The sequence below is a fragment of the Agelaius tricolor genome, unplaced genomic scaffold, assembly GCF_023055355.1.
Source record: "Agelaius tricolor isolate 1412-34295 unplaced genomic scaffold, bAgeTri1.0.p SCAF_1, whole genome shotgun sequence".
NCBI lineage: Eukaryota > Metazoa > Chordata > Aves > Passeriformes > Icteridae > Agelaius > Agelaius tricolor.
The window spans coordinates 51,183,734-51,208,876 of record NW_027269261.1 but is presented as its reverse complement, the minus strand read 5'-3'; the positions used below and the strand labels follow the sequence as shown (position 1 = coordinate 51,208,876).

Sequence of the window (25,143 nt, the reverse complement as noted above, 5' to 3'; positions counted from 1 at the left end):
ACTGGCAAGCAGATATCCCCTAAAATATTACAGGATACAACTAGTATTCAATAAAATTTTGAAGATGGTTAGGAATTGCTGCCCTTTAATTTTTCACAGATCCCTTAAGTATCTGCTAGTTCCTCATGATAACATGAACAACTAGAAGGATCTTACACATTACACTCTTAAGTCTCCTTAAAAGGCTAAGGGTTTATTAGGCTAAAATGGATTTTACCTTGGTTCACTAATAAGTTCCTGTTCTCTGTCAGTGGTAGCTATGCTGAGGTAGTCTGTATCTTAATGATGCTTGCTAGCTAATTATGTTCTAAAATCAATACAAGAGAGAACTTTTTTTAAGATTCACTGAGCTTGTTGACTGCAAGAATCTTCCTGAGAAACAAGGAAAAAACAGTGGAATCATTACTTTGTAACTAAGTTGAGGATTTATTTATTCACACCACTTTCAGAGGGCAGTGTTGTGCCCTGTTTTGAGTCAGTTAGACTTTAATGATCCTTCTGAATAAGGAAACAGCATAAATGACTCAGAGTGAAATATGGACGTTTTCCAGTCTGGGAGAACTGAGTATCTCTAAAACACTTCCTGAAGAGTCCAGCATGAAATCAAGTACAGTATGAAAATACACTGCAAATATGCCAAAGTAGGTTAAAACATTTTGCCTTATCCTGCTACTGACTTTAAGCACTGGAGTGCCAGGTGAAGACTGCCTAGTGTCTTTGTAAAGTCAGTTTGCCTAGCAACATTCTGACACCATTGCCATGTAAATAACAAATTGGGTCACAGTCTCAGGGCATAGCTCTGACAAGAACCAAAAGGTTTATTTGCTGCAGGGTGGTATTTTTATTTACAGCAAGAGACTTATTGGCAGCGTCACTTCAGAACAGTAGGCAGCTGAGGTGAGGACACCCCAGATCAAGTTCCAAGTCTGATTCAAAGCAGAGGCTTCAATGACTTGGATCTCCTACATCCCAGGTGAATATCCTAAAATCCCGAGAGAGAAAAACCAAACCAAACCCAGCACAGGAAGAAGTAAAAGGCTGTTTTGTGAAAAACTAGTACTTGTGACTTTCTGGTTTCAGAGAGCAACTTTTCTCTCCTTTATCCAGGGTAGCAGGAACAGGACAATCCATGTGGAGGAAGAGTCTAGATAAAGGTGGTACCAAGGGCCAGTCTGGTGAGGCACATGAATGAAATGCACCGGAGTCAGCCTGCTTTCTGCCAGATTTCAGCTGACTCTTTACAAAGGCAGCCTGGTTGGAACAGCCCAATAGTCCACATATACAGAAGTGACTGTGAAGCAAGGGGTTAAGTTAGAAATGTAGCTAGTAAGACGAAGGCCATATATTTTGATTAGGGGCTTAACAAGGAGATTAAGAAAAGAGTAATTATTACCAGATGGGGATAACTGAAGCGAAGACAATATATCATGTATTTGACTTAGCTGTATTCTTAGAAATGACAGAGAACATATGAAGTATTATAAAAGGGTAGGAACAACAAATACACCTGGCTTCTAACAATGATTGGGCCCAGGAGAGGGAGTTTGGACCATGACCAAGGGGTCACAAAGTCCTGGCAACCAGATAAAGGTGAAGAATTTACCATGAGGAAGACTTCTTACTTCATCTTCTGAAGCCCACTGACCCATTTCAAAGCCCACTGACCCAATTCAAGAAGATGACTGCGCAGCTGTAATGAACATTCAGCTCATTGTAATACCAAGCGGGGGCAGGTGATGCATATGTAGAGGTGTCTGTATGTCTTTATGAATATGTAGAGCTTTTGTAGATATATGGAGAAGCTACAGTTTTGGAAATTCACACGTTTGGAGGGCTACCTCCCAGTGTGCCCAGCGTGCTGAATAAACATGTCACTTTTCAACTTGAATTAGCTGAAGAGTCTTCTGTCCGTGCATCATTTTGGCAACTGCAGCAGGACTCTCCCCTGTTTACTGCGAGACCAGGCTGTGGATGCCTCTAGGTGCCACTGGGATATTCCTGGAGGCACTGGGATATTCCTGGAGAGACCTCCGCTCCCTGTCTGCTCATTCTGGGGACAGACAAAACCGCTGGCATTACAGACAAAGGGTATGTTTATAATTATAGAAATTAGTCTCTAAGTTGTACGTACGCATGGCTGAGGGGGCAGTTGGTAAGTCACAGGGGAGGCCCGGTGTGCATTGAAGGATTTGGTTGCTGGCTTAAGGGTAATTTGCCATGTCAAGGGGACCCACTAGCAGTTCTGGGGGTGAAGTGGGCAAATTCCTGTGTATTGCTGCTATTCTTTTATTTATTGCTATTTTTGACTCTATATCTGTGTGTGTGTTTGATGAAATATGTGGGTTTTGATTCTTGTTATTGGAAATCATAGTTGTCACTGTTTTTGAGGGATATTGTGCATTTCTGAGGTAATACTACTATCTTGTGTCAAAAGGTATAGTTGCAATGAGCTGGTAACTGGCTCATTTCTAAGACAACACTGCTATCTTGTGTCAAAAATTATACTTGCAACTAGTTGGTTTTTTTAGTTGGTGTTTTGGTTTTTGTATTTACTGTGATGTATGTTTATTTTTAATAAATTGTTAGAGGTGGCTGGCGAAGCTTGGGCTTGAGCTGCAAGGGCTTGACTGTCCAGAGAGGCACTCTCTAAGTGGCTTGGGCTTGTACCAGACGAGTTCTTGGCTATAGGAGGAGACTGGGCTGTTATAAATCAACAGGATAGAAAGAGAGAAAGGGTGTTTTTAGGGGGAAGATATTCAAGCTGAACGAACTGTTATTTAGCTTTTGATTGGGAGTTACCTCAGCCGAGGATTATATCAGAAACCTGTGGAGGTAGAGAAGACCAGGAATAACTCCTTGCTTTTTGTGTAATCTGACAATTTTCTTTTGGGTACCTGGGTAGGACTAGGCTTGTGTCCTTCTTCATTGCAAGAGGTGGCATAGAAGGTGGTATTGTGTATCTTACAGGTGGAGACCTGTGTGCCCAAGATATTTCCTGGAATCAGAATTCCCACAGTACTATAACTGGGAGAGAGCATGTACTGAATGTGAGATAGTTAATTTAGTCTGTGGAAAAGGTCGTCCTGACAATTTAGATATTTTTGAAGAAGATTGGAACAGCGCAAAATGAGCTGGAAGGACAACCCCATGTTGTTTAGTTCTGTGGTCAATTCAATGGTTTAGTTCTGATATCTGATACGGGGTTTTGTTTGTGGAATTCCTGCCTGTAGTGAGAGCAATATTTTGTGTAAGATTAATTACAGTGTGGAATTTGTGGAGAAGGCTGCTATTATTTCTGCCGAGGGGCAGACAAGGACAATTTATGGGCAAAAGGTCAATTGAGACCTAGGGCTAGAGAAGCCTGTGAAGAGTGCTGGTGTGGTTTTGAGATTTGTGTGCAGTTTTGGTACATTTTCCCCCTGAGAAGGGAAATGGGGAGGTGTGGTGAGCGTGCACAGTGAAGCGTGTATACATGTGGGCTGCGCTTCAACCATGGCTAAGAGAATTAAAGGAATCTCTCTTACACAGTGGTTCGGACTTGATCCATGGGAATTTGTTACTCCAGTGAATCATGGAATAGATAGAAGAAACAAATGGGTTTACCTAGAAGGATTATATAAGACTTCTGGTGGCCATTTAGTGTCTTTAGATTGGGAATTTCCTACAGTAGAGAGTTTAGAACTTCATGAAGGGATACATAGAATAGCTTGCCTCTGTGGACGTTTCTCTGGAGCCCCTGGTTCATTTAGAGGTCGGCATTATGCATAGGTGTTATTGTAATATAATATTTGTGTATGATGATATTACTGATATTCTGCAGGGCAGCAAAGTGAATGTGTCCTGGGTCAGTGGAAACACCACCTTAATTGAGCTGATTTTGAACCAGAGATTTTAAAGTTGGTGTGTCTGAAGTCACGCTTAGTACCCGAAGATTGGGTTGTGTGGGAAGAAAAATGGGAAAAGACTGTGAGATTTTGTGAAGCAAAGTTTAGGTAGAGAGAGTGAGAAATAAGTAGCTGAGATGTCCTATGAATAGAAATAGAAATTGGAGAAGAGCGAGTTTTGTAGAGGTTGCTTGTCCAAAGGGCTGCCCTTGTGAACTCTGTGTTTGTTTCTGCTGCATTCAGTGTAAAGAGCTGTGGTACAGATAGACATTTAGGTGGAGGAGATCAAGAGAGTCACTTTGTCATTCATGTTATTTTAAGGAGACAAAGGCCACACAGAGATCTATAAAGATTTTATTGGCAACCGGTCGTGAGGGCCACAGAAGTAACAGGTTTGTTTGAATCATTGCAGAAGGGGGTTTCAGGTAATTTAGGGAAGCCAGCAGAAGTAATTAGAGCTGAGTGTGCTCAGCCTATTTTTATACCCTGAGACTTTCAAATCTAGGCAAAGAGAGTTGGGATAAAGTAAAGTGCTGGGAAAAGAAAAATGGGAACTAACCAGAGTAAAGAAATTTCTAAGGCTAGTCCCTTGGGTTGTATTTTGGCACACTGGAAAGAATTGGTGGGCTACAGAGGAACTGAAAATAAAAGGAATTTAATTCCATTTTGTAAACAATGGTGGCCACTTTATAGGCCAGAAGGAGTTGTTAGATGGCCACTGGTTGGAACCTTAGACTATGACACTTTATTGCAGCTGATGTGGAACAGAAATGGTAGGAAGTAACATATGCTGATATGTTCTTTACTCTCCAGAATCATCCTGAGCAGCAGAGAGATTGTAGAATTAAACCTCCCTCTGATCTCCTGGTATTGGCCTTTGAGAAGAAATAGAGAAAATAGAGGAAAACCCAAACGATGTTGCAGTACTTGTTCAATAAATCAACGCTGAACCCATCCTCACAAGGAGGCACAAGAACAGGAATTAGCCAATCTGTTTAGGCCTCCCCCTAAAAACTCCCCCAAAAGACAAGAGAGATCAGGAGGGGATGCAGACTCGGAAGGATTGGAGACCCTAGTTCCAACTCCAGTTCCTTCTTCCCCACATAGCCCCATAGCATCTCGGACTAGGAAGCAAGTAAAGGAAGCATTAAAGAAATAAGCTGAGCTGTCTGCTCCTCCATTTATGATTGGATCACATAAACCATCACTAGTGTTATATCCTCCATTACCTAATAGTGACAGTGAAGATGAGGAGCCCTCCCCAAATGGCCTCACAGTATCCTGGAGCAGAAAACAAACAAAAGAAATAATACAAGCACCTTTATGGGCGGTAGGACCTGAAGGAAGGAGGATGTTAGTTAAAATCCCATTTTCTACTATTGATTTACAGGCATGGGAAAGGCTTGCCAAGAACTACCGGAGTGATCCGATAGGCACAGCTAAATGATTAAAATATATGATGAAACAACACAACCCAGATTGGGCTGATATTCAATTACTGTTAGATGCTTTGACTGAGACAGAGAAGCAGTTAATTTTGAAAACAGCAGGGAATTTAGTAGAGGATGCTTGTAGAACATCACAACTTGATGTTAAGGAATTTTTTCCCCTCCAGGATCCATGATGGGATCCAAATATACCAGAAGATTTGGCAAAATTGGAACATTATTGGGACCTTGTAATAAAAGGAATGGAGAGGGCGATCTCTAAAACCATAAACTGGCCAGCCCTATATAAAGTGAGACAAGGTCCTTCTGAAAGTCCTTCTGAATTTTTAGATCCCTTGCATGAGGCAATGTGTCATTATACATCTTTAGATCCTGATTCTCAGGACGGGATACAACAGTTAGCAAATTTGTTTTTGACTCAGTCCACAGGGGACATTAGGCATGAGCTTCAGAAGATCCAGGGGCCAATGGGGTGAAATTTAGAAAACTTATTAGAAGAGACATGGAGGATTTTTAGCAATGGAGAGGAAGGATACAAACAAGGAATGAGAAAACTAGTAGAAGTAGTGAGAGAAGGAGGAAAAGGGAGATGTGGGAAAGGACCACCAAAACAAGGTCTGCCTTGGCTTGGGAAAGATCAATGTGCAGGAAAATTGGTCACTGGAAAAACCAATGTCTGGAATGGAGAGAAGGCAATGAAAAAAGAAGAGGAAACCCCAAAGGGAAGGGGTGGTTGCACAGGTCAAAGCAGACTGAGGGTGACCGGAGAGTCTCACCCCAGTGGACCCTCTGGTTAAAATCAAGCTAGGGAATAAAGGAAAGAAAATGGAATTTTTGGTAGACATGGGAGCAACATATTCAATGTTAAATAAAGCTTTAATGCCTATAATAGACAATTGTGTTATGGTAAAGGGGGCAACTGGCCAATCTGAAAAAGCATATTTTTGCAAACCATTAAAATATAAACTTGGAAAGCAAGAGGGAATTCACAGATTTTTGTATATGCCCAACACACCAAAGGCACTGTTGGGTAGGGATTTGTTGGAGCAGCTAGAAATAAAAATCATATTTAAATATGGGGAGGCTATTTTGGAGGTTAAAGACCAACAGTATGTAGAAATGTTGAGTTTAATATTACAATTAATGAAACAATTAATAAGACCAGTACTGAAGATGAAGAAAAGTTTAACAAGAAAATAATGGATCAGGTATTTCCTGGGGTATGGGCTTCTAGTGTATCAGGAAGGGCAAGGAACACACCCCCTGTGGAGGACAGGCTTAAAAAAAGGAAATCTACCTGTGAAGGTAGCTATCATGCATATCAAGGCACACCAGAAAGTGACCTCTGAGTGTGTCATAGTGAAACTGGAGTGTATCCCATTCAGCTTTAATTCCAGATGGACAAATTTCTCTAGAAGGTGAGCCAAACTATAACAAGAAGGACAAGAGACTTATTGAGACTGAAAATGGGAAATACAAGCAGGAAAGATGGGCAATTACGCAAGAAGGGAAAGGAAAACTTGTAGTCCCCTCCTATTTGTTATGGTCACTATTAAAAGAGGAGCATCAGAAAACCCACTGGGGAATAGACACTTTGTATAATTATTTAATAGATAGGACTGTAGCCAGAAATTTACAAGGTACAGTTATTCGAGTGACCAAATAATGTAGTCTTTTGCCTCCAAACTAACCCCAAAAATATTCCCAAATCAAAACTTGGACAAATTGGAAGAAGCTATGGTCCTGGGCAACAGTGGCAAACTGATTTTTCAGAACTTCCCAGGAAAGGGGGTATCGATATTTATTGGTACTGACAGATACCTTTTCAGAATGGCTGGAAGCCTTTAATTCCAGAACTGCCAAGGTGCAAGAGGTAACTAAAGTACTGTCACAAGAGATAACAGTATACCATGTTTTGGAGTCCCAGCCACCATATCTTCAGACAGAGGGCCACACTTCATTTCAAAAATTGTACAGCAGATTAGCTGCCAATTGGGCACAGACTGGGAAGTTCATACTCTGTATCATCCCCAGTCAAGTGGCCAAGTGGAAAAAATGAATAATTTAATCAAGCAACAAATTATAAGGCTATGGGAAGAAGCAAAATTACCTTGGCCCCAGGCTCTTCCGTTAGTATTACTGCGAATCCAGACTAAACCAAGGACAAAAGAAAAATTAAGTCCTTTTTGAGATATTATATGGAAGGCCATAGGGGGTACAAGAGGAAACATTAACCCCAGCAGGGGAAGAAACCCTACACAGCTACACGATGGCCCTAAACAAACAACTCAGAAATTGAGAAGCATTGGCTGGGATTTGGAGCAGGGAATTAGACGGACCAGTACATGACATACAGCCTGGAGACTATGTATATGTCAACTCTTTTGCAGAGCCACAGTGGAAGGACCATTCCAAGTGCTTCTCACCACTTTTAATCAAGGACAAAGAACAGAACGCCTGGATCCACCATACGCAAGTGAAAAACAATCCAGAAGGTGTTTGGAAAGTTACACTGGGTAGTAATGAACTGAAATTAAAGCTTACTTGGGAAAATAAGTACATTGTAAGAAGAAAAGTTAATCTAGTTTGTATTTAAAATGACTTTGTTTCAAAGAATGGCAAGTACAATTTGGAAATTTGTGGCCTTCACGATCGTAGCTATGACCATGACTGAAGTTAATGCAATACCGCGTGTGTACAATGCAACTGGTATATACACTTGTCAAGGAAAAGCTTATGACTTTTACTCCCGTAAGGCTCTGTCAAAAATGCTGAGAGTCACAAATGCATCTGTTTGGGAAGGGAGAAATGTCTGGGGATGTGAATATGCGTTTGTTCAGGATGGGTTCCACGAATTCTACCAAGAACCAATGGAACTCATCCGGATTAGCCCTGAATGTTGTGACAAATGCTTAAGCAACTGTCCTGAATTCAGACTCAGAATAGAAGGATGTGCAGACAAGAATCACAGAATTGACTATAATATAACTCAAGTCTGTGTTGTTCCTTGGAAGCATAGAACAACCAGAACAACCAATTAGCCTCTACCAAGACAGACTGCCCATATTCAGACTACACTCATCCAGACCCTAAAAGAGATAATTTGACCTATAATTACCAAAATCGGACCATATGCTATTAAAAAGACTGGACTCCAAAGGCTACTGCTTAATCCAAAATGGCCCCTGAAGTGAGTAGAAATGCCAATGCAGGTAAATGCTTCTGCCATTAAACTGGAGTGTACCCCGTTTCTTAAGACCTCTTTTATGGATGAGACCACTTGGTTACAGAAGTGTATACCATACATGCTCAGATGAAAAAGATTTGACTGGATTATTAAGAACAGGACTGGGGGTTTTGAATACAATGAATTCAGAGGTATTAATGAACAAATTAACTGCAGCTGGTAGTGACACAATTAAGTCACAATAGCCTTTACCATCTCCTTTATTAGCTTTAGGTACCACTCAGTGGAAAGTGTCCAAGATACTACCAGAATGGGAAAATATAGAAGAATGGGACCATGAATTGATAATCAATACCTTGGGTACAGCTACTGAGAATATTTATTTAGCTCTAAGGTGTGTACAAGCACAATTATGGATGCAATCAGTGGCTGCCTCAGTTATAAAGGAAAGTGGAGAAGGCACCTTTCTTGCTGAGATCTGCAAAATTGTTTGGGATAATTCTTCTGACTTAGAAAGAAAACTTCAGTCTTGGTGGGTTTTGGTCAATTTTACCTATGATCCTGTCACAAGTGTAGTACTGCTTTTGTTTTGACTATACATAATGCATCAGAGGATTTAATATACCCAACAGTTGCTTTAAGTTTGAATCATGAAGGAACTGTACTGTATCCTTCTGAACACAGAACGTGGACACAGAAGGTTGAAGGGAAGTGTCAGACTATTAATATAGAGTCATGTGCCACGAGAAGACAATTAGGATTTATACGTGAAGGAAATATGAATAATGATCAAGATACTTGTCTGGATACAGAACAAAGCATTTGTCACTCTGAGGTTTATTCAGTCAACCAGACAACCCTGCTTGTATATATAAGTCAAGGTGTGCACGCCTCAGAATAGCATGTTCCACTATAGCGGTAGACGAGCTCATCATAAATGAAACACAATTTAATCTGTGCATTTGTAACTTTCCCAAAATTGAAGGATGTAATTTCTCCTATCAGGCACCTGCTGTATCACATCAGTATCTAAAGGCAAATTTGACTAGAAAGAAGTGCAAGAAATATCACCTGTGCCTATAGGAATGAATTTAACTTTAGTCAAACAGTTATCAAAACATGAAGATCTAAAGGAAATTCTTGAAGAAATTAAAATTATGGGAAAGAAGATCTGAATTACAATACATCATGACACAGACACCATACAGAGGGTCTTTAAAACGTTAGAGGAAGATATGTCTCACCATTAGTGGGATGTACTTTCTGGATGGTCACCAGAATCAATGGGTATACTTAATGCTTTAGTTCTCCCAATTATTGTTTTATTGATTGTAGTTACCATAAGTTTGATTTTGTCTGTTGTAATGACTGTTTAGAATTTGAGGATGATACAATGAGTGGCACCTTAACATCATTATCAAAAACGTACAGTGTTGTTTTAAGAGATTGTTATCGCATGGCTTGGTTAGAGGAAGAAGAATCTGTGTATCAGTAAAAGAATTTACTAACTTTGCAGAGAAACAGGGGAATGAATCAAGGGGTTAAGTTAGAAATGTAGCTAGTAAGACAAAGGCCATATATTTTGATTAGGGGCTTAACAAGGAGATTAAGAAAAGAGTAATTATTACCAGATCGGGATAACTGAAGAAAAGACAACATACCCTGTATTTGACTTAGCTGTATTCTTAGAAATTACAGGGAATATATGAAGAATTGTAAAAGGGTAGGAACAACAAATACACCTGGCTTCTAACAATGATTGGGCCCAGGAGAGGGAGTTTGGACCATGACCAAGGGGGTCACAAAGTCCTGGCAACCAGATAAAGGTGAAGAATTTACCATGAGGAAGACTTCTTACTTCATCTTCTGAAGCCCACTGACCCAATTCAAGAAGATGACTGCGCAGCCGTAATGAACATTCAGCTCATTGTAATACCAAGCGGGGGCAGGTGATGCATATGTATAGGTGTCTGTATGTCTTTATGAATATGTAGAGCTTTTGTAGATATATGGAGAAGCTACAGTTTTGGAAATTCACACATGTTTGGAGGGCTACCTCCCAGTGTGCCCAGCGTGCTGAATAAACATGTCACTTTTCAACTTGAATTAGTTGAAGAGTCTTCTGTCCGTGCATCAGCTGTGAAGGCCTCCTGAGCCCAGAAGCCATAAGGCTGCATTCCTCTACTGCTTGGCCCTGTACGTTCTAGTTCATCCAACACCCGATTAATTCACAACCCATATAAACCATAAAAATAATCAGGAGACAAATGCTGCTTGTTTTTTCTGGAGGTCATAGTGCTTTTTATGGACTTCAGAAATTCACTGTTTATTTCAACAGACCACAGGGCCTAAGTTTGGAAAGATTTAAACAATTATTCTTTATCTTTGTGGAGTGTAACTCAATACTGTTTTTTTTTTTTCTCTTAAAGGCAGGCCTGCCAATACCAACTGTAAAAGATTTTCACTCCTTTACTTCAGCTGTGGTCTAGAAAGTAGTTTTGTGTTCGCTTTCAGAAATACACAATGGTTGTATTATGAATTTCAGGATAATCAAAATAATTGTTAATCAAAATATTGTTGTTTTGCCCTAAGAGAGGGGTTGTATTTTTCTTATATATGAACTGTATCTTTTACATAAAGAAGGTGACAGGACCTGAACTTCCAAGCTCTGTGTGCACACATGGGTGTGTGTAGACAACAAGGAAACAATAAACTATGAAGTTTTCCCTCCTTTTTGCTTTCAGCAGTTGGCAAAATTTGCAGCAACACATAGAAGAAACAATTGATTAGTTCTGAATTTACTACTTTCAATGCACTTACCAGTGTCATCATCAAAGTCAGAAAGGATGCACTCAATCCCATCCTCACTGCTGGCTGACTGTTCCTGCGCTCTTCGGGGCAAGTTAACCAGCCGGCCACTGAGGAAGATGGGTTTCAAGGGCATTTTATAGATTTTGGCTAACAACTTGGAAGGGTGGAGAAGAGGGGAGAGAGAAAAAAAGAGGAGGTAAACATCCATGGGAAAGTTTGTAAAAGTAATCACATAAAACACAGGTTTGTAAAATAAAATAAAAAGTATGCAAACACAATTAGAGGCCAGAAGTCTTCCATTCACTGACAAGTAAAAAGTTGTGGGTAAAGAGAGGGAGAGCAGCAATTTAAATAACACATTTCTGAGATGGGAGTGTGTTCTCTTCTCATTTGTGAAGGGCAAAGGTTACAACTCACTGATTGCATCTATGACCTCCAAAGCTCTGTTAATCATACTATTGCAGGGATAATACCAGCATTTAATCAGGTCTTTCTAAGTAAATAATGTACTTGCAATATACAGACAAGATTTTTTTTAGTCATTCCTGTTCTACTTTTACTGGCAAGTTAAAAGGTATAACAAGATATAAATGGCTGCTTCTTTTAAAGAGGAGAAAATATTTCCCCCTCACTGTGAACTGGAGTTTGCAAGGATGAGGAACAGCAATGTGGTACAGATAGCATATAGACAGAACATACATTAGATATATACACAGATATTTACTAATTTTTTTAGATGAACAAGATAGCAAGTTGAGTTTGGTATATCTGCTGTTTATTATTCTGAGTTGACTTATTCTTCCCTTCTTTTCTCAGTCTGCACACTGAATCCACCCATTATCTCTGAATTTAGATATTAAGTGCTTTCAGCAATGATAGTATCCTTTGTTGTGCTTTTGTATTATATTCAAAAAACATGGCCTAGGTCCAACAAAAAGACCTGCAGGTGCTACAGAAATACAAATAACATTATAAAATCAGATAAAAAATGTCCAGGTAACCCTGGATAATAATATATGCTGTGTGCAAGAAGGTTAGAGAAAACATGCCAACATTCTAATTATTAGATATTTGACCTGAGCTTCAGATATGTCTGCATGGTACAAATAAGCTGCTTCTGCATTCTGGGTTTTTTTTTTTTTTTTTTTTTTTTTTTTTTTTTTTTTTTTTTTTTTTTTGTCTTTCATTCACAACACTGTTTATGGTAACTGTTTAAACAAGAATGAATTTAGCTTTGAATTATGTTACTACGATGTTTTTGAACATTCACATTTTCTCACTAGCACCCTGGGTCTGAGTGTCTTTACTCGGTTTTCCCGGAAGGAGTAATTGCTAACTGGCCTGGAAGGTATGATACTCCCTCAGATTACCACTGTCCATTTGGCAGCACAGGGTATTACCATCAGGGTCACCAAAGACTCTGTAGGGTTCATGCAAATCATCCAATGACTGATGCAAAGCCTGCAGGTTAGAATTATTTCCCAGGCTAGGTTAGTGCCTGTACAAGATTGTTCATCATACCTGAGAACATCTCCTGAGGTAATCAAGCGCGGGAAGGCACAAGTCTGTAGATGCAGATCCTGATCCTGGCACACAGTCACCCATCTCCTTACAATCTACTTCCCCTGGGGACAGGAAAGGCAGCATTGGGAAGGACAGAAGAAAAACAGTAAGTACAGCATTAATTTTCTTTTCTCATTCAGTTACACCCTAACGTTTGAACAGAATCCAGAAAACATCCTTTGTTTGATCTTCTTAGATGACAACCAGCTGACCCCCACACAAACAATACAGTAATACTGGTCATAGTTTGTACACAAATTTTTACATGAAAAAATGCTTTAATAAACATATACCTATTTAATATTTCTTAGTAGAGTCTTTGGGAGTTCTAATAATCATATATAGTATTATCTGTCTTATTGACTCTATTCCACTGTCTTCCATGGGTGTAGGAATTAATTACTTCTATTAAGCATTGCTTAATTACTGTAGTATTTTTTTCTATTCATTTGTACCCCACTGCCCTGGAAAATTCGTCTACCACAAGTTCTTCCTATTAGTTTATTTACTGCTTAAATCCATCATTTTATATTTTGTATACTACACTTCCTTCTGCTGTCTAATGCAGGCATCAAGTCTCACAGTTTCAACTGTATGACAGTTATCCTGAGGTTTTAGTGCCACTGTTGCTGGTATTCCTAACTTCAATCAGCAGACTGCTCCTCTCAGGCCAGCTTCACTAACAGAATTCAATAACCAGAACAGTTCCAAGGCATCCTGCTGCAGAGCTCCTCTCTGGATAACTCCATTCACTCCATTGTTTTCCCTGTCTGACTGTCCCATCTCAGCTAAAGTTCTGTCCACCTTAGAATACTTGGCTCAAAACCATTTTTCCAGTTTAGCCAAATACTTCTCATTCAGTGCCAAATCTGAAGTGTGACTAAATGCCTATCGATATGAACATTTTCTTGCCTTAAAAAGTTATTCCTCTCATAAAGAGCACAAGATAAATATTAAAAATTTTTATTAGATCCTACTTGTTCTCCTTTCTCTATATTTATTTGCTTTTTCTATGCTCTTAACTATTCCCTCCATAATGTATTTTAAAGTTTTGTCTACTACTGAGATCAGCCAAGACAGCCAACGAAGTTTGAATCCTTTAGTTTTAAAATAAAATGCACATAGTATGGCATTGTATTTGCGGACGTTTCCCATAGTCCTATTACATTTAATACAAAAAAAGACCTTGCTTTTTGATATGTGACCACAATGGGGTCAAAATTATCTTACGAATGCAAGAAATGTAAAGAAATACAAGACAGGCTTTTAAGCTCTGCAGAAAAACAACATGAGTTCCCTTTCTTGGTACTGGACATGTAAGTTTATTTCTCTTTTGTAGTAATAACTACAATTACAATTACATCACAAGGTGAATTCTTCGCCCATTTAAATCAATGGTGAAATAGGTCAATGAGACAAGAGTAACATTAAAGAGTAGATCTTCTGCAGTTAGGTGCTTCATTTAAATCAAAAGGAGCTACTCACAGACCTAGATTTTAAGACATGTTGGTTTATTTCCAACCATCTCTGTGAATTAATTTTCACATTCCCATCTCTGTGAATTAGTATTCATATAGAAACCAAAAGCTCCATTTTATCACAACTTAGAAGTTCTATAATTTACATCCACAAAAAAACCCCAACAATGTCACAGTTCAGTGAAAAGTGTCAAACTCTAATGATCAAGGCAAGCCATGGATCACCAGCATGGGGGCAGAACGGCCCAGCACCATTTGCCTTTGTTCTGAAGGCTGGTGAAGCATGACAATTACTCTGCAGGGTCACCCTGATATGTTATGCCTGGTCTCTGCTGCCCACAGTGTAAAACATGCCCTGCTCTGTTGCAAACAATCCCTGCTGTCTCTGCACAATGCCAGGCCATTTCTGCAATATTCTAGGTTTGGATGTTTTTTCGTTTTATTATTTACATGAATATAAGCAAATCCTGGTGTAAACTAAGAACAAGTTAAGAAGCAGACACTTTTAATAGTGAGATGCATCTTTGCTTCCATAAAAACTTGAAGAACTGATAGTATTAAAAATGTTACAGAAATAATCCCTTGGTCTTGATTTATTTTATTTTTTTAAAGCATTCTGGACTCAACATCTTCAGTGCCCCTCTCTTTCCTACCGTGCTATGTATTACATAATTGATTTATTCTCTTCTGTGAGATATCATGACAATAGGAAAATATTTACCCAGTCCTTTGACAAACTTCATAAGGCACATAATATAACTGGTGGCAGCGTTGGCAAAGACCTGGATGTTGTCTGTGTTTAGAAATGCTTCAAAGACATCAAACACTGGAGCCTGGCGTTTCCCTGTGGAGATAACAAGATGAGAACTCTTCCTCACACTCCCTTAAAATAATTTTCCAACCATTTTCCAACAATTTAACTGAATCTGTAGAATCTTTTCTATTCTGGTCAGAGACAGAAATAATCTTAAAAGTAAAACCTTCTCTTGCCCCTGGGGCAACTCATGTAGCCTTTCATAGGAAGTGACAGAGACTCCCTCCCTTGCCCAGTCTATGACAAATACCAGTTTATGCCTGTTCAAATGGTAGGAGCAGGTTTGAACTCTTGAACTCAGGAGCTAATACTTCTGTTTGGTGGAAGTTTCTGTTTAGTTTCTGGTTTAGTTTTTGGTAACTGCCAAGATTACATCAATCATGCAGAAAACTATTCAGACTATAGAGTACCAAAATAGCCTTGATTTTCCAAAGTAGATTATCTTCTTCAAAAGCTGTGTACACCAGCATTCAGCCATCAACCATAACATATCTCAATGACAAAGTTTAGGAGGAAAACCACGTCCCTTACGTGTGACTTGTCATGTTTAAACATAATGGGGCAAAAGAAAAAATGGATTTTCCCATATTAACGCATTTCCATGCAAGCAAACACCTCCAGGAAGGATGCACATTCTTACAGAAATATAGTCTGTAATAGCACTAGGAATATGAAAGCCTTGTGATCAAATGCCTGGACAAGCACTTGCCCAGATTATCACATTAAGTTACCCTTAGGTATAAGAGCAATAGATTTCATACAACAGGAAAGACAGTTCACAAGATACATGCTGCTTGGATACAGTCTTTTTTCCAGTAGGATAGTGACAAATGCTCAGCCAAACTCAGTACCCCTGCACTACTGTCTTGCTCAGAATTATTCAAGTAGGTTTGACGCCTTTCTTTCTCAGTCAAATAATTTGTTAGAATGTAGAGGACAAAAGGTCAGAACAACACATCTGCTTTCCTTCCTACCCCAACTATTAAGTCAGATACTTTGGTACAGTTCTGGAGTATTGTAGTGCCACGTTCAGTTTAGGCATTTAAATATATTGAGTTAGTGTCCCCCAGGGAATCAAAAGCATATTTGAAACAGTGCAGGAAGTCCTTACCCATAGAGTATTCTCCTACGAGGTACTCTTTGACCTCTGACTTGCTGCTGCTATGCACTGTTTCCAGGGCACTGAACAAGGGTCTCCATCCCGACTGGATCTGGGTAGAACACATTTCCACCAACTCTCCTATAGAGGTGATCACCTGCAGCCAGTGTAGGAGGGGTTAAAAGAAAACAGCCAAAAAGCAGAACTGATATACAAATGGATCTTCAGAAGGAATGTCTTTAAACACATTCCTAGGCCTCACTATGATAATCTAGATTAATTTACTCTTTAAATTTTTTAGATAGTAGAAAATCTTTATTTAATTGCTTTAAAGCCAGGTCTGCTGTCTCTGTGCTCTACCACAATGCTGAATTGGGTAGGCAGAGCACTCTTAATTCCTAAATTCCTAATTCCTTGAAGATGATTAAGGGGCAGCATTCAAAGGGAATCAGGGAAGCACTTTCAGGTGGACCAAGTGCACTCTGGAAACCATTCTTATGGGCATGGAGACCAGATACAAACGCATTGATCAGAGCTAACTTGCCTGGTCTTGGACGTCCTCATCACACAGCTCCAGCTGCATGATGCGCTCAAAGGGGCGGAAAAGTGCCTCGTTGAAGCGAAAGTGAGAAGGCTCGTTCCAGTCCATCAGCACTTCCGTGAGGATGTCATGGATGAAGGAGACAGCCTTCTGAGACACGTGTCTCTCCTTGTGACAGGCAGCCTACAGGGAAAGGAGAAGGATTAGACTATGTCCAAGCAAAAAATTTGCTTTTAGTCAGACATTTTCAAGGAAGGTAAGCACTGCATGTTACTGAACCTTCAAAACAGCTTCATCACTGATGTGACCAGGGACCCCACTGTAATGAAAACAGGAGACTACTGCCCTGGAAACAGATGACTGAGACTCTGAGCTGCCTAGAGGTCCACAGATGTATGAAAATTGGCTGACAAAAACACATAGAGCTAAATAAATTAAATACTAAAACCCACAGAACAGAACTTGTGTGAAATGCTGTCTTTTGTTTGGACTGTGTCACCCTTTTTCTCTTCCAAAGGTAGCAGCTGAGCTGGCTCTATATAGGAAAAGAAAACCTGCATCCTTTTATAGGAAGAATTGCAAGGATGCAGACCTTGACTGGAATATAAGCAGATGGGGGAGTCAGAGCCCCTTGGGGTTGTATCAGTTTTTTCTCCAGGCACAATTTGCATCATATTGCAGAAGTCCAACACCCTGTCTCAGTCCATTTCAGTAACTTAAGCACATGCTTTGGTGGCAGTATGGCAATATATGACACAGTGTATTCAACACAGAGCAGATTTGACAATGTTGGAGGTTGCTATACATTTTAAGAGCTATCAAGCCTTCTTCATCTTTCTCAGCTTTGTTGCTTCATGCACACATTCCCATTTTTGTCCCCCATTCCTACCTCTACAAGGTGAGGAGCCACCAGGCTCCAGCAGCGCATGAGGTGGAGCAGCGGGCGGGATTTACTCCTTACAATTCTGAGCATGGCATCACCAAGTCGGAATAAGTGAAGAGCACTTCTCCTGTCCTGTGTGGATTTTACTTCACCTACAAGAAAGTGTAAGAATAAATGGAAGCTAAGCATCAGCTGCTCCTCCACTCCTAAATGTCTGAAGAAGAATTAGAAATTACTGATTAAGTGATTGATAATTAATAAGCTTTAGTGGGGGCAAGAAAAAGGAAAATAAACCCCAAACCAATGTAAAACACAGCCTATGCCTGTGTAGATAAAAGAACAGGAGATGGACCCAAGTTTAAAGGTTACTAAACCTACTTTAAGTGATCACTTTTTTTGCAAACATACAAAAGACAAAGGCTTGGAAAAGTCTTGCAGAAAAGTTAAGCAAGGAGTTAAATAAACTGATATTAAGACCCAAAGTGGTAGTTGTGAAAGGTTTTGGTGACATCTACAGGAAAGATTGTAAACTGCAAATTATTTGGCTTGGGTATTTAATTTTGTATTTCTTATTAAGGAAAAGATACAAAGAACAGAATGTAAGAAAATTTTTTTCTGTTCCCCAGTCACTAATACTTGTTATTTCCTGTTGAAAGGGATTCATCTTCCATTGCTCTTACAACATTTGGAAAGACACTTCATCCTCTCATTTCAAATAACTTTACACTGCTTTTATCTCTAACAAAAGACATAATCAGGGGACATATCACTTTTAAAATAAAAAATAGCACTTAATTCCTCTATCTTAATTTTAATTTCAGTATTAAAACAACAGTTGATTGACCACTACATAACATGAAAAGACGAAATCTATTAATTAAAACTAGAGTAATGAACGTTGAGGTCTGGAGACAAGCAAGACTAAAAAACCCAAAATCTTGAAGTGTCATACCTAGAAAACAATAAGCAGCACTTCAGGGAGAGAGGAAACCAATTAAATTGGAGACTCAGAAAAAAAACAGTGTCTACCACAGGACAAAACAAAACCTGTGTTATTTATGTAACTTCTGATTGATGTGAAGTACATGCTCTACTCTGTTGGGGAAAATCAAGCAGGACAAATCCCACTGCTTTAACATTCTTCATTTGTGTGCTCTGCTCTCTATCGCCCATTTCCTGAACACATCTGAGGTTATCCTACTGTCAAGTATGAAACCTAAATCCACTGTCTTAAGTCTAGACTGACCCAAGTTGCCATACTGGTCTGGGTTCAAAAATAGAGCTGTGATTATATATTGGCACACAATTAACACCCCCCAAAGTCCAAGACTCAAATGAATGTCCTGTGATGTGTTTCAAAGCAGGTGTGGATGTGGTCTCTGTCCAAATAAAGTGCTCAACTTTTTCTGAAGACAAAAAATTGCTCCCACAATTGTAATAAGAAAGATTAGTCCTGTAAGCAGTACAATTATATATAAAACACTCTGTACAGGATCTTCAGGTTATTTACCTGGCATTGCTAGTGAGTAATCAACTGTATCTGTGACTGAATGGAAAAGCTGGGCCTGAGAAGCCTTCTTGAGCTGGTAAAGGAAGCCTGCCAATGCCGTCAAGTTTAACTTGTCAGCAGCATCTTCAAAAAGCCTGTAGGTAAAGAACAGAATCTAACTGAAAAATTCATGAGATGCAGACTTAAATGTGAATGTAAGAGGAAAACTCCTGTCTGTTTGTGGCTTCTATACACTGGCTTTCGTGACACATTGGTAATTGAGGGCTTTTTAATTTATGCAGTGCTGCAGCAAGACTTTGATCTAGAAGCTTTATTAATTGGAGGGTGGAAAGCAGGTTGCTGTGGAATCAACCAGAACCCTTTCAAGATTCACTACAGTGCTAAAACAGAAAGTCACTTCTTCAAGTTACCATAAGCCATTTATGAACCAGTAATCAAAGAACCAGTTGAAACATGCCCAGTCCTCACAACACATATCATCATAGCTTCACTAACTTTAGGGTTACACCAGTTTGCTCCATCTGAAGTTACCAACCCTAACCTGAAAAATAAATTAATTCAAGTCTTAAACCTAAGGTTACCATACCTGAATTGCTAGTTTGGAATATTTTGCTGAATTTGGCTGGGGTAGAGTTAATTTTTTTAACAGAGGCAAGTATGGGGCTATGTTTTGGCTAACAGTGACAAATACAAGCAAGAGTTGTTATTTTCAGCTGCAATGGGCTCTTAGGATTTAACAGTTAAAATCTGTACACATGAAACAATAAGTGTGGTTACACTGGAGGGAAGATCCACAGAGATTACAGTGAAATTTCATATGGTGCACCCAGAAATTGACAAAAATGATTCTCTGTTATTGCTTTTCATGAAAAACTTTTCTACAGTCCTAAGAAACAAGGGATTAAATCCTAACAAACATTTGCATTTAAGTAAAAGGGTAGAAATGAAACCAGCATCATTAAAATGACAGTATTGCTATTCTCTAATCCTCAGACCCAAGCTGTATTGTAAGCTTCCTAAATAAAAGGTATTTTTTTGCCCAGAGTCAAATTTCTACAAGCAGTTTATGCAGTACTTGTGGCTCTGAATTTACACATAACACCTTTCTATGGGCAGAGATCAAGATGAAAAATATCAGTTGGATCAAAAAGGTCAAACCCAGGAATTTTTCAACTGTAACCCGGGCTGCTTAAAATATAGCAGAAATAATATCAGTTGGCAGGCCATGATGAAAGGACATTTCAGACAGCCATTCTGTGACCATACTTGGCTCCCTTGCTTCTCTGGACACACTGGGGAAGCCTGACAAAGTGTCCACACAGCCCTGGCAGAAGCAGCTGCTTTCTGACTGACACTGGTCTTGTCAATCAGTCCCTTCCTGTCAGGACAAGACACCCCTTTACTTTGTTTAACTGATACAACATATCAATTTACATGCAAGAAAGAAATCCACCACTCTTGGATGCATTTGATTTGCTTGGCATAGTCACTGGTGTGCACAGATACACTCAGCTCAGTACTTGCAGGTACTGCAGAGATGAAAAAACCCCAGGTCTTTTAGAAACTGCCGGTTGTGACAAACACTCAGCTCTCTTGTGAAATTCAACTGAAGCAAGTGGCTGAAACGAACAAAGATTAGGCCCATTGCAGCACAAAAAGGGCCATTTTGGTACTGCTTTGGGAACAAGGATTCTGGTTGCTGAGAGCAGTGCTTTTACCTGTCAGCCTGCGTGGAGAGCGTGAGAACAGCTTTGGCAGCACTGGTACCACACAGCAGACTGCCTCCACGGAAGTCAAAAGCTCTGCCCTTACTGCTGTCCTTGATGAGATCCTGGATGGAAACTGGCTGAATGACAGGGTGGCTGCTCAGGGTGGTCTCTTGCTCGGGGGTGAGTGCCTGAGGAGCCTCCCCAGGCTCAGAGTCTGGGTGCTGCCCTCCGGGTGCTTGCTGGGACTGGGTGATGGTAAGGGAGGGCTGGGCAGCACCATCACTGAAGTGGGTGTGCTCCAATGTGCTGATGTACTCACACACCCTGGGAATACACAGGAGAAGCAAAAATTAATAAACACCCCAAAACAACTCCTGCACTAAAACTCCAAATATAACACCCCAAGACAACTCCTCCCTGCACTAATCACAGGACATTTCCCTCAAACCATAAACAGATGCTTTCTAACTCTCAAATGACACAGAGATAACCTTTCTTCTTACACATAGATAACCTTTCTTCTTTGGCCTCCCATGTGCCTAGATAGCACATAGTTTGGTGGAAGTGCCTAAAAAGCCCATTAAGGTTCCTGGGTCTGCCACAGTCTTCTGGTAACTTTGAAGCTTCCAAGCATTTTGTCCCTGTGTAGTGGTGGAAAACAGCACCATCTTTTCTTTTAGAGATACTGACAGTTAATTCACTTTGACACTGTTTTTACAGAACATCCAGAGATTGCAAAGCCCTTTTTCTCAGTCCCTTACTTTCAGGCAACATGGCCTGAATTCTGGATATTTTGGGAAAGCTGGTGAGTACCTGAATACATGAGGCCAACAGTCCTGATTATGGCTTCCCATCTCCAGACCCACATTAAGGACTGCATCCATACACAAAACATGAGCAGTGTGCAGGCAGACTCCCTGCACTTTCCCCATCTGCTCCAGTTTCTGCTCCACTTTCTGTTTCACTGTAGCATAAAAAAAATAAATAAAATTAGCTTCTTCAGCTTTTAAACAAACACTGGTTTGTATACAGGGTGATGAAATCTATAAAAGAACATGAATTTTAGGCAAAAAAAACCCCAACAAATCAGAGAAATCCATTTCTTCCTAATAAACCTAAGGTAGCTTTAAAACTAAAATCCTTTTTGACTGAGCCTATATTCGTGAAAAAAAAGTATGAAAAAGTGAAAATCAATGCTAGATTGACACCCTCCACCCCCAAATTCACATCCTGTTGCCCACAGAACAGTTGCAGATTGCCAGTGATATTTCTCTTCAGAGATGGCTGACTGGATATTTATTTTTACCAAAATCTCCTTTGCTATGGAAAAAAAAATAGCATTTGTGGATTTCATATGTATTTCCATACAAAAAAATTCGAATTCACCAAAAAGCTCTTGCCAAAGTAAAACTAATTTTTATCTGAGCTACAACCATTTGGTTCTATTTATTTTTTCTGAGAACCCCTGAAAAGCTTCATTTTCATGCTGCATTGGAATAGAAACAAGTTTTGAAGCTTTGCAAGCTTTCACAGAACAGGTCTGTTTGCCTCTGGCCACTGCTGCTGGCTCCTCTTTGATTCAGCACAGTCTGGCCAACTCACTTCAGCCATGTCCAGCAGAGCAGTCAAAAGCTAGTTTAAGCTCAGGCTTTTTCAGTTTTGTTTTCTCTAGCAAGACACCAAATTTAAGTACCAAGCAAGGTCTTTTGTGCAACACTGTCATTTGTAATGGGCTTCTTGCTATTAGAAATTAGACATAAACAGAGAAATTTTGTGTACTTCTTCAAATAATCACTGGAGACAACCACTGGGTTTGAAATGGTGGTACAGAGATGCAGAACTTTTTATTCCATTTTAATCTAACATCATTCAGAAACAGTTTTAAATATCTGAAGATGATGACAAAAGATAATCAAGGATATATAAACCACACAGGGAGAGCGATGCAAACTCAGTTTACATTACCACCCAACACATAAAAATCCCCAAATAAGCTGTTTCTCTGATGCTCTCTGGTTGTACTAGCATCACAAGGTTTAAAAAGTACACATTGAAAAATGCTGCTGGCTTATGCATTGTTCCACTGATATAAGTTCCATATAGAACGTAATTAGTGGGACATAATGTTAAGAACTTAGGACAGCAGGCATGTACTGAAGACACACATCCTATGTGCCTACAAGCAAGTGGTATACAGGAGAACAATGGAGGGAGAAATGCCATTTATATGTGGCAAAGTGCTTTCCAGTTGCAGCTTCACAGGCAATGTAAGATGAAGTAGGTAATTCAATCATGTAGTTACCTTGAGCTATAGCATCACTGGGTTCTTGGATTTCTTTTTCTTCTTTCTCTTCTTGGACACAGGAGGCCGCAGACATTTGGGCAAGAGCAGATGCACAGTTGGCAGCAACTCCTGTAAAGCAACAACACAATTACTGTATGATCAACTTTTCCTCCCCAATCCCATACAACCTCAACAAGAGGTAGGGTCAAAAAAATTTGGTTGAATATGTTCATGCTGTAGGGCACTCTGTGTATTGTCACCATCCATATGTCACCACTATGCAAAACTGGAGGAGGATGCTGCATTTCTTTCTCCTGAATTCCTTCAAGGAAAGTTACCATCCTATGCTATGACTCTGCCATGACATCCCCCATGCAGCCTTACCCAGAGCACAGCTCAGCCGGGCTGCCCTCCTTAGTCCATCCAGGCTCACACAGATGGAGTCCTTCTCCTTCTGGTTCTGCTCTTTGGCTCCTTCTGCTCCCAAGATGAAGGCCAGCCCCTTGGAGCTGCCTGCCATGCGGCCAGTCAGTGGGGTGGACAAAGTGTCAATCAAGTTCTTCCAACAGCCAATTAAAATGTATCGGGCAAAAGCAATTCCTAAAGTGGAAAAAACATTAATACTATTACTACAAGAAAATGGCACAACAGAAGCTTTATCATAAGTGGTAAAAAGCCAAGTCACATTTGTCCCCTGCAGGCTGAACTGCCAATTCACATGTACGATGTACTGATATACTTTCTTTTTAAATTGTCATTCTACACTATTTATCTGCATATGCTTTTGGTACGTAACAACCCACTGCTGGATAACACACTTGTACTTGATATTACAGTCTTAGTACCTGCAACAACAGAATCATCTGTCTTCCGGTTCTGGGAAAGAGGAGACTGAGCTGAAGCAGATGCCATCAATTGGCCACCAATTGCACTGCTGCCCAAGCCGTCGATGTCTGCCAGAACATTAAAAAACATCAGATTACTGTTTGCCACACAGATGGCACGAGGAACACATGTCTTACTGGCTCTGTGTTCAACTAAGTACTAGCATTCCTGACTTCGCAGGTGTGATTTCTTTGTTACTCTTTTTGGCAGCCTTCTAAAGCCTTGGTATAAACATGAGCTGAGGCACCTTAGGCTTTGCCCAGTATAACCAATGTTTTGTTGAATAGGGGAGACATCCCACTCTCACAAGCTGCTCTCCCCCCTCTTCTAGTTACACAATGAACAGAACTTCCAGTAGAGATTTCAAGACATTACAGTTCAGAACTTACCACACACTTAAATCTCTGCATTTCTTAGTATAGTATTTCAAATCTTGCTAAATCCTGTATTTAGATGTTTTCAGACCTCAGTCTTAGTCCTGAAGATGCATTGGGATCCTATTTCCTAAATGTGATTTTTGGTAGATCTCTGCATGCTCAATCTCAACAAAAGAAATAAAACCCTTTCTCCAACACAACTGAAGAGCCATTTCTCACAGAGAGTTTAATGTTAGGGACACGAGGTTGATTTCCTTTCTAACAAGCCCCATCTCCACATCTGGGTATCATTTTTTCCACGCGTTTCTTCCCTCTTACCAGATTAGTAGTTAAAAGTAACACTGAGCTCAATACAATAAGCAAAAAACTTTCAGAGCAGTGCCCTTTGATCACCACTTACTGGCTCAGCTGAAGCCATTGTTTTCCCTGCATACACTATTTTAATTACAGACACATTAAAGCAGACAGTGCATTTTATATCAATACAGTATCATAGGCATCCTGCTGTCTTTCAACTGATACAATTTGATTTTTTTTCCCCTCAAATGAAGCTAAGGATTGCTTCTAAGCACTTGTGCTCTAGGTTTTCAGCTTCTCTCTAGTGCCATTTGGCATATCCCTGGCATAGCTCAAGCCTGAACCAAGGGGAGTCTAATCTGTGGAAAGCTTC

The 25,143-nt window shown here is 39.9% G+C and overlaps 1 protein-coding gene across 3 annotated transcripts in view; it reads right to left on the bottom strand.

The window, feature by feature from the left end:
* Positions 1-25,143, bottom strand: part of ARFGEF3 (ARFGEF family member 3) — a 99,189-nt gene that overhangs the window by 20,544 nt on the left and 53,502 nt on the right. For all 3 annotated transcript variants that reach the window (XM_071433826.1, XM_071433818.1, XM_071433833.1), the window contains 12 exons: positions 24,057-24,164; positions 23,596-23,811; positions 23,230-23,340; positions 21,741-21,891; positions 20,937-21,251; positions 19,219-19,352; positions 17,715-17,860; positions 16,829-17,008; positions 16,297-16,441; positions 15,093-15,215; positions 12,852-12,955; positions 11,340-11,484 (listed from right to left, as the gene is read on the bottom strand). In XM_071433826.1, coding sequence (XP_071289927.1) covers positions 11,340-11,484; positions 12,852-12,955; positions 15,093-15,215; positions 16,297-16,441; positions 16,829-17,008; positions 17,715-17,860; positions 19,219-19,352; positions 20,937-21,251; positions 21,741-21,891; positions 23,230-23,340; positions 23,596-23,811; positions 24,057-24,164 — 1,878 coding nt within the window. The remainder of the gene's footprint in view (positions 1-11,339; positions 11,485-12,851; positions 12,956-15,092; positions 15,216-16,296; positions 16,442-16,828; positions 17,009-17,714; positions 17,861-19,218; positions 19,353-20,936; positions 21,252-21,740; positions 21,892-23,229; positions 23,341-23,595; positions 23,812-24,056; positions 24,165-25,143) is intronic.